This window comes from Staurois parvus, unplaced genomic scaffold (genome assembly GCF_062004578.1).
Source record: "Staurois parvus isolate SC_StPar_1 unplaced genomic scaffold, SC_StPar_1.0 ptg001589l, whole genome shotgun sequence".
NCBI lineage: Eukaryota > Metazoa > Chordata > Amphibia > Anura > Ranidae > Staurois > Staurois parvus.
The window spans coordinates 97,874-110,964 of NW_028319385.1; the positions used below are offsets into that span (position 1 = coordinate 97,874).

At 48.5% G+C, this 13,091-nt stretch overlaps 1 protein-coding gene across 2 annotated transcripts in view; it reads left to right on the plus strand.

Moving 5' to 3' along the window:
• Positions 1-13,091, plus strand: part of RAB11FIP4 (RAB11 family interacting protein 4) — an 85,215-nt gene that overhangs the window by 7,884 nt on the left and 64,240 nt on the right. For both annotated transcript variants that reach the window (XM_089662923.1, XM_089662924.1), the window contains exons 2-3: positions 6,818-6,905; positions 11,181-11,269. In XM_089662923.1, coding sequence (XP_089519049.1) covers positions 6,818-6,905; positions 11,181-11,269 — 177 coding nt within the window. The remainder of the gene's footprint in view (positions 1-6,817; positions 6,906-11,180; positions 11,270-13,091) is intronic.

The window sequence follows — 13,091 nt, forward strand, 5'->3', positions numbered from 1 at the left end:
AGGAGACAGTAATGGAGAGGGTGAAAGAAGGAGAGGAGACAGTAATGGAGAGGGTGAATGAAGGAGAGGAGACAGTAATGGAGAGGGTGAAAGAAGGAGAGGAGACAGTAATGGAGAGGGTGAAAGAAGGAGAGGAGACAGTAATGGAGAGGGTGAATGAAGGAGAGGAGACAGTAATGGAGAGGGTGAATGAAGGAGAGGAGACAGTAATGGAGAGGGTGAATGAAGGAGAGGAGACAGTAATGGAGAGGGTGAATGAAGGAGAGGAGACAGTAATGGAGAGGGTGAATGAAGGAGAGGAGACAGTAATGGAGAGGGTTAAAGAAGGAGAGGAGACAGTAATGGAGAGGGTGAATGAAGGAGAGGAGACAGTAATGGAGAGGGTGAATGAAGGAGAGGAGACAGTAATGGAGAGGGTGAATGAAGGAGAGGAGACAGTAATGGAGAGGGTGAATGAAGGAGAGGAGACAGTAATGGAGAGGGTGAATGAAGGAGAGGAGACAGTAATGGAGAGGGTGAATGAAGGAGAGGAGACAGTAATGGAGAGGGTGAATGAAGGAGAGGAGACAGTAATGGAGAGGGTGAAAGTAGGAAAGGAGAAAGTGATGGATAGAGAGGGGGTGAATAAAGGAGAGGACACAGTAATGGAGAGGGATGGGGTGAATGAAGGAGAGGACACAGTGATGGAGAGGGTGAATGAAGGTGAGGAGACAGTGATGGAGAGGGTGAATGAAGGTGAGGAGACAGTGATGGAGAAGGAAGGGATGAATAAAGGAGAGAAGACGGTGAATGAAGGAGCAGAGACAGTGATGGAGAGAGAGGAAGTGGTGAATGAAGGAGAGGAGACAGTGATGAAGAGGGAGGGGAGGTGAATGAAGTAGAGGAGACAGCAGTGCGGAGAGGGTGGTGAATGAAGGAAAGGAGACAGTGATGGAGAGGGAGGGGGTGGTGAAGGAAGGAGAGGAGAAAGTGATGGCGAGAGAGGGTTCGGTGAATGAAGGAGAGGAGACAGTGAATGAAGGAGAAGAGACAGCGATGGATAGGGAGGGGGCAGTGAAGGAAGGAGAGGAAACAGCGGTGGAGAGAGAGAGGGTGAATAAAGGAGAGGGGAGAGTAAATTAAGGAGGAGAGTCAGTGATGGAGAGGGTGAATGAAGTAGAGGAGACAGCAATGCAGAGAGAGGGGGTGAATAAAGGAGAGGAGACAGTGAATGAAGGAGGAGAGACAGTGATGGAAAGAGTGACTGAAGGAGAGGAGACAGTGGTGCAGAGGGAGTGGTGAATGAAGGAGAGGAGACTGTGATGGAGAGGGAGGTTAAGGAAGGAGAGGAGACAGTGGTGGAGAGGGAGGGGGAAGTGAAAGAAGGAGAAGAGACAGCGGTGGTGAGGGGGCGATGAAGGAAGGAGAGAAGATGGTGATGTAGAGGGAGGGGAGGTGAAAAAAAAAATAGAGGAGACAGCAATGCAGAGGGGGTGGTGAATGAAAGAGAGGAGACAGTGATGGAGAGGGAGGGGGAAGTGAATGAAGGAGAAGAGACAGTGGTGGAGAGGTGGCGATGAAGGAAGGAGAGAAGACGGTGATGGAGAGGGAGGGGGTGGTGAATGAAGGAGAGAAGACAGTGATGGAGAGGGGACTAGTGGGGAGGAGATGGTGGATATTGGAGAGAAGATGGTGAATGACAGAGAGGACATGGTGAATAATGTCGAAAAGACAGTGAATATTGGAGGAGATAATTAATATTGGAGAGGATAGAGTGAATGACAGAAAGGAGAGAGTGAAGAATGGAGAGGAGATTGTGAATATTGGGGAGGAGATGGTGAATGATGGCGAGGTGATGTTGAATATTGGAGAGGAGATGGTGAATGATGGAGAGGTGATGTTGAATATTGGGGAGGAGATGGTGAATATTGGGGAGGAGATGGTGAATGATGGAGAGGTGATGTTGAATATTGGGGAGGAGATGGTGAATATTGGGGAGGAGATGGTGAATGATGGAGAGGTGATGTTGAATATTGGGGAGGAGATGGTGAATATTGGGGAGGAGATGGTGAATGACGGAAAGGAGATGGTGAATGACGGAGAGGTGATGTTGAATATTGGATAGGAGATGGTGAATATTGGAGAGGAGATGGTGAATGATGGAAAGGAGATGGTGAATGATGGAGAGGTGATGTTGAATACTGGAGAGGAGATGGTGAATATTGGGGAGGAGATGCTGAATGATGGAGAGGAGATGGTGAATATTGGGGAGGAGAAGGTGAATGATGGAGAGGAGATGGTGAATATTGGGGAGGAGATGGTGAATGATGGAGAGGTGATGTTTAATATTGGAGAGGAGATGGTGAATATTGGGGAGGAGATGCTGAATGATGGAGAGGAGATGGTGAATGATGGAGAAATGATGTTGAATATTGGAGAGGAGATGGTGAATAATGGAGAGGTGATGTTGAATATTGGGGAGGAGATGGTGAATATTGGGGAGGAGATGGTGAATATTGGGGAGCAGATGCTGAATGTTGGAGAGGAGATGGTGAATATTGGAAAGGAGATGGTGAATATTGGAGAGGAGATGTGAATATTGGAGAGGTGATGTTGAATATTGGAGAGGCAATAGTGAATGATGGAGAGGAGATGGTGAATATTGGGGAGGAGATGGTGAATGATGGAGAGGAGATGGTGAATGATGGAGAGGTGATGTTAAATATTGAAGAGGAGATGGTGAATATTGGAGAGGAGATGGTGAATGGTGGAGAGGAGATGGTGAATATTGGGGAGGAGATGGTCAATATTGGGGAGGAGATGGTGAATATTGGGGAGGAGATGGTAAATATTGGGGAGGAGATGGTGAATGATGGAGAGGTGATGTTAAATATTGGAGAGGAGATGGTGAATGATGGAGAGGAGATGGTGAATGATGGAGAGGAGATGGTAAATATTGGGGAGGAGATGGTGAATGATGGAGAGGTGATGTTAAATATTGGAGAGGAGATGGTGAATGATGGAGAGGTGATGTTAAATATTGGAGAGGAGATGGTGAATGATGGAGAGGAGATGGTGAATGATGGAGAGGAGATGGTAAATATTGGGGAGGAGATGGTGAATGATGGAGAGGTGATGTTAAATATTGGAGAGGAGATGGTGAATGATGGAGAGGTGATGTTAAATATTGGAGAGGAGATGGTGAATGATGGAGAGGAGATGGTGAATGATGGAGAGGAGATGGTAAATATTGGGGAGGAGATGGTGAATGATGGAGAGGTGATGTTAAATATTGGAGAGGAGATGGTGAATGATGGAGAGGAGATGTGAATATTGGGGAGGAGATGGTGAATGATGGAGAGGAGATGGTGAATAATGGAGAGGTGATGTTAAATATTGGAGAGGAGATGGTGAATGATGGAGAGGTGATGTTGAACATTGGAGAGGAGATGGTGAATATTGGGGAGGAGATGGTGAATATTGGGGAGGAGATGGTGAATGATGGAGAGGTGATGTTAAATATTGGAGAGGAGATGGTGAATGATGGAGAGGAGATGTGAATATTGGGGAGGAGATGGTGAATGATGGAGAGGAGATGGTGAATGATGGAGAGGTGATGTTGAACATTGGAGAGGAGATGGTGAATATTGGGGAGGAGATGGTGAATATTGGAGAGGAGATGGTGAATGATGGAGAGGAGATGGTGAATGATGGAGAGGTGATGTTGAATATTGGGGAGGAGATGGTGAATGATGGAGAGGTGATGTTGAATATTGGGGAGGAGATGGTGAATATTGGGGAGGAGATGGTGAATATTGGGGAGGAGATGGTGAATGATGGAGAGGTGATGTTGAATATTGGAGAGGAGATGGTGAATATTGGAGAGGAGATGGTGAATGGTGGAGAGGTGATGTTGAATATTGGGGAGGAGATGGTGAATATTGGAGAGGAGATGGTGAATGATGGAGAGGAGATGGTGAATGATGGAGAGGAGATGGTGAATATTGGAGAGGAGATGGTGAATATTGGGGAGGAGATGGTGAATGATGGAGAGGTGATGTTGAATATTGGGGAGGAGATGGTGAATATTGGGGAGGAGATGGTGAATATTGGAGAGGAGATGGTGAATGATGGAGAGGAGATGGTGAATGATGGAGAGGAGATGGTGAATATTGGGGAGGAGATGGTGAATGATGGAGAGGTGATGTTGAATATTGGAGAGGAGATGGTGAATGATGGAGAGGAGATGGTGAATATTGGAGAGGAGATGGTGAATATTGGGGAAGAGATGGTGAATATTGGACAGAAGACTTTGATTGATGGGGAGGAGAAGATGTATATTAGAGAGGTGCTGAAAAGAGAAGTCTGATTAGACTCCACCATGCCACAGCAGCCAATCAGATCTCAGTTCTCATTCTCTAGCGGTCATTTCCTGTCCGGCTTGGACTGGATGGTGTAACCACATAAGGCTCGCATTGGTGCTTCTGAGTGTGTCCCTGTCATGAGCAGCCCAGAACGCCTGCTGATAAATAATATAATGGGATTACACCGTCAGAGCGTCCTCCGTGTACAGGGAGGTGACAGAATCAGGACGAGTTCTACTTCAAAGAGGAATGTTCTGATTATTGTCATGGAGGTGGAAATAAAGAGGAACTCTGCTGGAGTGTCCTGTGTGATGTATGTACTGATCATAGACACCAACACTGCACTCATACCTGTCTGTGGGGGGATCACTGCACTCATACCTGTCTGTGGGGGGATCACTGCACTCATACCTGTCTGTGGGGGGATCACTGCACTCATACCTGTCTGTGGGGGGATCACTGCACTCATACCTGTCTGTGGGGGGATCACTGCGCTCATACCTGTCTGTGGGGGGATCACTGCACTCATACCTGTATGTGGGGGGATCACTGCACTCATACCTGTCTGTGGGGGGATCACTGCACATATATCTGTCTGTGGGGGGATCACTGCGCTCATACCTGTCTGTGGGGGGATCACTGCACTCATACCTGTCTGTGGGGGGATCTCTGCGCTCATACCTGTCTGTGGGGGGATCACTGCGCTCATACCTGTCTGTGGGGGGATCACTGCGCTCATACCTGTCTGTGGGGGGATCACTGCGCTCATACCTGTCTGTGGGGGGATCACTGCATTCATACCTGTCTGTGGGGGGATCACTGCACTCATACCTGTCTGTGGGGGGATCACTGCACTCATGCTTGTCTGTGGGGGGATCACTGCACTCATGCCTGTCTGTGGGGGGATCACTGGGCTCATACCTGTCTGTGGGGGGATCACTGCACTTATACCTGTCTGTGGGGGGATCACTGCGCTCATACCTGTCTGTGGGGGGATCACTGCGCTCATACCTGTCTGTGGGGGGATCACTGCGCTCATACCTGTCTGTGGGGGGATCACTGCGCTCATACCTGTCTGTGGGGGGATCACTGCACGTATACCTGTCTGTGGGGGGATCACTGCACGTATACCTGTCTGTGGGGGGATCACTGCACTCATACCTGTCTGTGGGGGGATCACTGCACGTATACCTGTCTGTGGGGGGATCACTGCACGTATACCTGTCTGTAAGGGGATCACTGCGCTCATACCTGTCTGTGGGGGGATCACTGCGCTCATACTTGTCTGTGGGGGGATCACTGCGCTCATACCTGTCTGTGGGGGGATCACTGCGCTCATACTTGTCTGTGGGGGGATCACTGCGCTCATACTTGTCTGTGGGGGGATCACTGCGCTCATACCTGTCTGTGGGGGGATCACTGCGCTCATACCTGTCTGTGGGGGGATCACTGCGCTCATACCTGTCTGTGGGGGGATCACTGCGCTCATACCTGTCTGTGGGGGGATCACTGCGCTCATACCTGTCTGTGGGGGGATCACTGCACTCATACCTGTCTGTGGGGGGATCACTGCACTCATACCTGTCTGTGGGGGGATCACTGCACGTATACCTGTCTGTGGGGGGATCACTGTACTTATACCTGTCTGTGGGGGGATCACTGCACGTATACCTGCCTGTGGGGGGATCACTGCGCTCATACCTGTCTGTGGGGGGATCACTGCGCTCATACTTGTCTGTGGGGGGATCACTGCGCTCATACCTGTCTGTGGGGGGATCACTGCACTCATACCTGTCTGTGGGGGGATCACTGCGCTCATACCTGTCTGTGGGGGGATCACTGCATTCATACCTGTATGTGGAGGATCACTGCGCTCATACCTGTCTGTGGGGGGATCACTGTGCTCATACCTCTCTACGGGGGGATCACTGCACATATACCTGTTTATGGGGGGATCACTGCACGTATACCTGTCTGTGGGGGGATCACTGCGCTCATACCTGTCTATGGGGGGATCACTGTGCTCATACCTCTCTACGGGGGGATCACTGCACGTATACCTGTCTGTGGGTCACTGCAGCATGTAGGAAAATGAGCCAGTCATTACCTCTCACAGCGTTTATGTAATGAAATGTGACTGGCTGCTATGGGTCACCCATACATTGATAGATTGGGGACATTTAGCATTGCTAATCAGGAGCAGAGGGCAGATTGACTACAAGGTTCCAGCGTGGTTCATAGATTCCTCCCTCTGTTCTGTAGTACTGGGACAGTGAATGGCCTGACCCTGACCACGTCCTCACTGTGTAGCTGTGGAATGTGAAGGTCTGTCTCATCTCCGGGTGCAGAGTCACTCATACAGACAATCTGTCACCTGTGATAAATGACAAGCAGTCCGATTCCCTTCTGATTGTTATATGTCCCCTATGGCATCTCTGCACGTCTAATGTCAATCTCCTGCCTTCCTGTTACAGGTGGAGAAAGTGGTGCGATATTTGGACCCCAATGAACTGGGCCGCATCAACTTCAAAGACTTCTGCCATGGTGTTCTGGCCATTAAAGGTGAGGCTGGGGGTCAGTAAAGTGATATCCACCCTTTCCATAATGATTAGTGACATCATCCATACAGCGACCTGCACTACAGGCAGCATGCACTCACCTCCCACACACTCCTATAAAGGGTTAATTGCTGCTCATATCCTTCCACAGTGTAGCGTCTGGCCTGGGATGAGGAGGAGGACAGCTTGGGGGGCTCAAAGAAGCCTTTCCTCCACTAAAGGACCTTCTCCTCGCACTGTGTAGCAGTGTTCAAGTAAAGATGATGAAAAACAATATATACCCTATATTGCCCCCAGTATTGGGCTGCCGGCCTTTCCACACACATGACCTTTAATAGCCCCCCAGTCTTAGTCCGTAGGGTTAAATATTGAGTTGGCCCCGCCCTTTCCCCCGCACATGACCTTTATTGGCCCCCCAGTCTTAGTCCATAGGGTTCAATATTGAGTTGGCCCCGCCCTTTCCCCCGCACATGACCTTTAATGGACTCCCAGTCTTAATCCGTAGGGTTCAATATTGAGTTGGCCCCGCCCTTCCCACACACATGACCTTTAATGGCCCCCCAGTCTTAGTCCGTAGGGTTCAATATTGAGTTGGCCCCACCCTTTCCCCCCGCACATGACCTTTAAAGGCCTCCCAGTCTTAGTCTATAGGGTTCAATATTGAGTTGGCCCCGCCCTTTCCACACACATGACCTTTAATGGCCCCCCAGTCTTAGCCCGTAGGGTTCAATATTGAGTTGGCCCCGCCCTTTCCACACACATGACCTTTAATGGCCCCCCAGTCTTAGCCCGTAGGGTTCAATATTGAGTTGGCCCCGCCCTTTGCAGCTATAACAGCTTCAACTCTTCTGGGAAGGCCATCCACAAGGTTTAGGAGGGTGTCTATGGGAAGGTTGGACCATTCTTCCAGAAGAACATTTGTCAGGTCAGGCACTGATGTCGGGGGAGGAGGCCTGGCTCGCAGTCTCCGCTCTAATTCATCCCAAAGGTGTTCTATGGGGTTGAGGTCAGGACTCTGTGCAGGACAGTCAAGTTCCTCCACCCCACTGCTCTAGAGTCCAGTGGCGGCGTGCTTTACACCACGGCATCCGACGCTTTGCATTGCACTTGGTGATGGAAGGCTTGGATGCAGCTGCTCGGCCATGGAAACCCATTCCATGAAGCTCTCTACGCACTGTTGTTGGGCTCATCTGAAGGCCACACCAAGTTTGGAGGTCTTTAGCTATTGACTCTGCAGACACTTCTGCGCACTGTGCGCTTCAGCATGCATTGACCCCGCCCTGTCATGTGACGTGGCCTACCACTTGGTGGCTGAGTGGCTGTTGTTCCCAGTTGCTCCCACTTTGTTATAATCCCACTAACAGTTGAGCGTGGAATATTTAGTGGCCAGGAAATGTCACGGATGGACTTATTGCACAGGTGACCACCTATCACGGGACCACGCTTGGAGTCACTGAGCTCCTGAGAGCGACCAATTCTTTCACCAATGTTTGTAGAAGCAGTATGCATGCCTAGGGGCTTGATTGTATACACCTGTGTCCATGGAGGGGATTGGAACACCGGAATCACATGATATGGAGGGGATTAGGAACACCTGAATCACATGATTGGGAGGGGATTGAAACACCTGAATCACATGATATGGAGGTGGTTGGAACACCTGAATCACATGATATGGAGGGGAATGGGACACCTGAATCACATGATATGGAGGGGGTTGGAACACCTGAATCACATGATATGGAGGGGATTGGGACACCTGAATCACATGACATGGAGGGGATTGGACCACCTGAATCACATGATATGGAGGGGATTGGACCACCTGAATCACATGATATGGAGGGGATTGGAACACCTGAATCACATGATATGGAGGGGATTGGAACACCTGAATCAAATGATTTGGAGAGCTGGCCCAATATTTTTGGCAATATAGTGTGTGTATGTATATATATACAGTTGCAAGAAAAAGTATGTGAACCCCTTGGGATTACGTGGAGTTTTGCATGAATTGGGCATAAAATGTGCTCTGAACGTCATCTAAGTCACAACAATAGAAGAACACAGTCTGCTGAACATAATACTACACAAACATTAGATGTTGCCATGGTTTAATTGCACATAACATGTAAACATTCACAGTGCAGGGAGGAAAAAGTATGTGAACCTTTGGACTTAATAACTGGTTGACCCTCCTTTGGCAGCAATAACCTCAACCAAACGTTTCCTGTAGTTGCAGATCAGACCTGCACAATGATCTGGAGTCATTTTGGACCACTCCTCTTCACAAAACTGTTTCAGTGTAGCAATATTCTTGGGATGTCTGGTGTGAATCGCTCTCTTAAGGTCATGCCACAGCATTTCAATCGGGTTGAGGTCAGGACTCTGACTGGGCCACTCCAGAAGGCGTATTCTGTGCTGTTGCAGCCATTGTTTTGTTGAATGACTTGTATGCTTTGGGTCATCATTGTCCTGTTGCATCACCCATCCTCTGCGGAGCTTCAGTTGGCGGACAGATGGTCGTACGTTTTCCTGCAAAATGTCTTGATAAACTCTGGAATTCATTTTCCCATCAATGACAACAATCCGTCCAGGCCCTGAGGCAGCAAAGCAGCCCCAAACCATGATGCTCCCTCCGCCATGTTTCACAGTGGGGATGAGGTTTTGATGTTGGTGTGCTGGGCCTTTTTTCTTCACACATAGTGTTGTGTGTTCTTCCCAAACAACTCAATCTTGGTGTCATCTGTCCACAGTATATTCTGCCAGTAGTGCTGTGGAACATCCAGGGGCTCTTTTGCAAACTTCAAACATGCTGCAATCTTCTTTTTGGCCAGCAATGGCTTCCTCCGTGGTGTCCTCCCATGTACTCCATTCTTGTTTAATGTTTTCCTGATTGTAGATGTGTCAACAAAAATGTTAGCATGTGCCGGAGATTTCTGTAGGTCTTTAGCTGACACTCTGGGATTCTTCTTTACCTCATGCAGCATTCTGCGCTGTGCTCTTGCAGTCATTTTTACAGGACGACCACGCCTAGGGAGAGTAGCAACAGTGCTAAACTTTCTCCATTTGTAGACAGTCTGTCTTACCGTGGACACATGAACATCAAGGCTCAAGGAGATACTTTTGTAACCCTTTCCAGCTTCATGCAAGTCAACAATTCTTGATCGTAGGTCTTCTGAGAGCTCTTTTCTGCGAGGCATGGTTCACATCAGACAGTGCTTCTTGAAACCAGTAAACCCAAAACAGGTGTGTGTTATTTAAGGGCAGGACAGCTGTCAGCAACACATCCAATATCATCACACTGATTGGAGTCAAGGTTGGCTCACTCCTGGCTCCAAATAGCTCTGGGAGAAGTCATTAAGCTAGGGCCTCACATACTTTTTCCTCCCTGCACTGTGAATGTTTACATGTTATGTGCAATGAAACCATGGCAATATCTAATGTTTGTGTAGTATTATGTTCAGTAGACTGTGTTCTTCTATTGTTGTGACTTAGATGACGTTCAGAGCACATTTTATGCCCAATTCATGCAAAACTCCACGTAATCCCAAGGGGTTCACATACTTTTTCTTGCAACTGTATATATATATATATATTCTGAAAGTGTAACCCTGAACACAGTATTGTTTCTCTGTCAGCCCTTCCATTGGATAGGTGACAACAGTCTGATTTGGCCAGTGAATAGCCCCCTGTGTTGTCACCTGTCCATGATTATATTACACTGTATCATCCCATGACGTGTCACGTGGGGCTCCCCATTATTGTCAGCACCACCCTGAGCTTCATATCGATACCTACCTCCACCGATTGTTTAAAGGCCGACTCCCGCGACCACACACTGCATTAAAGTACAGTCTTTAGGTAAATTGCATGTAAAGGATTGTAAGATTACCCCCCACACGCATACAAGGAGTCTGATTGTACGCTGCTACTAACTTCCACAGGGAATATTCCCCAACACAATATCATCTACTCTGCTCTAATCAATATTCACCAGCTTGTACACTGCTTTATATAACCTCTTCCAACATTTGGAATTCACATGGCTGCTGGATTTCTCTGATCCGCCCCCCCCCCCCCAATACCTGTACACCACCACTGTAACGTGGGGGCAGGTAAAGTCACTGCATGCCCAGCCAAGCAGCATGTATGATGACATCACATTGCAGGGAATGGGAGAGGTGTAACATTGACCCTATGATGTATTATATTTGGTGTGTGTCTGGGGGCAGCTCATGTGATGGTCTCCCTGATGAGATGCTCTGTCCTCTTTCAGGATGTAACCAGCTGCTGAGAGGAGTGCTGGGGGTGAGCGGAGTGCAGCCTCCACCATACCAGGCGCAGTATGCCGGATACTACTACCAGGTTAGTCTACACATATAACTGCTCAGAGTTTTCTCAGTTAAATGTGTTACTGCCAATTTCCACATTTCCTGGAACCAATGTGTATTTTTATATAATTATCTCTATATGGAGAAGTCAGAAATTGCACCCTGTCCATTACTTTCCAGCCCAGGTTTTCCTAACATATGCATTTTGTATAAAATGTATACTTTTTGATCCTGTGTTGGACCTCTATGGCTGCCATGGGTGATCCTGTGTTAGACCTCCATGGTTGATCCTGTGTTGGACCTCTATGGCTGCCATGGGTGATCCTGTGTTGGACCTCCATGGTTGATCCTGTGTTGGACCTCTATGGCTGCCATGGGTGATCCTGTGTTGGACCTCCATGGTTGCCATGGATGATCCTGTGTTGGACCTCTATGACTGCCCTGGGTGATCCTGTGTTGGACCTCTATAACTGCCATGGGTTATCCTGTGTTGGACCTCTATAACTGCCATGGGTTATCCTGTGTTGGACCTTTATGACGGCCATGGGTGATCCTGTGTTGGACCTCCATGGTTGCCATGGATGATCCTGTGTTGGACCTCTATGACTGCCCTGGGTGATCCTGTGTTGGACCTCTATAACTGCCATGGGTTATCCTGTGTTGGACCTTTATGACGGCCATGGGTTATCCTGTGTTGGACCTTTATGACGGCCATGGGTTATCCTGTGTTGGACCTTTATGACGGCCATGGGTTTTCCTGTGTTGGACCTTTATGACTGCCATGGGTTATCCTGTGTTGGACCTTTATGACGGCCATGGGTTATCCTGTGTTGGACTTCTTTGACTGCCATGGGTTATCCTGTGTTGGACCTTTATGACTGCCATGGGTTATCCTGTGTTGGACTTCTTTGACTGCCATGGGTGATCCTGTGTTGGACCTTTATGACTGCCATGGGTGATCCTGTGTTGGACCTCAATGACTGCCATGGGTGATCCTGTGTTGGACCTTTATGACTGCCATGGGTTATCCTGTGTTGGACCTTTATGACTGCCATGGGTTATCCTGTGTTGGACTTCTTTGACTGCCATGGGTGATCCTGTGTTGGACCTCAGTGACTGCCATGGGTGATCCTGTGTTGGACCTCAGTGACTGCCATGGGTTATCCTGTGTTGGACCTTTATGACGGCCATGGGTTTTCCTGTGTTGGACCTTTATGACTGCCATGGGTGATCCTGTGTTGGACCTCAGTGACTGCCATGGGTTATCCTGTGTTGGACCTCTATGACTGCCATGGGTGATCCTGTGTTGGACCTCTATGGCTGCCATGGGTGATCCTGTGTTGGACCTCAGTGACTGCCATGGATGATCCTGCGTTGGAACTCTAAGACTGCCATTAATGACCCTGTGTATGCCAGTCAGACAATGGGGATGCAATATCATAAGGCACAGCTAGATGTCACTAATGTCTCGTAAATGTGAAATATTAGTTGAAGATTTAGGAATGACCACTAGGTGTCGCCAGTGATGGTTGTCTATATTCCTGCACAGGACAGACCTCAGATTCCAGCCTACATTGTGGGGGGGATTGATCACTGGAGCATTTTGGGGGCTGATGGGGCATGCCATGCTGAGAGATTCAGTAGGACACTTTTTGAGGATGGCACATGGTTACCGGTTAAGAACTGGAACACTTATGAAATCAGATAAAATGTAATCAATTTAACCGCAAACAGGGAGTAAAAGGGTGTTCAGCGTACACACAGCAGACTGGCTTGGAGTATATGTAAGAATTCTACATCAGTCTGATCACAGGAGGACCTTCAACAGAACCAGAGACCAAACTCTGACCACAAAG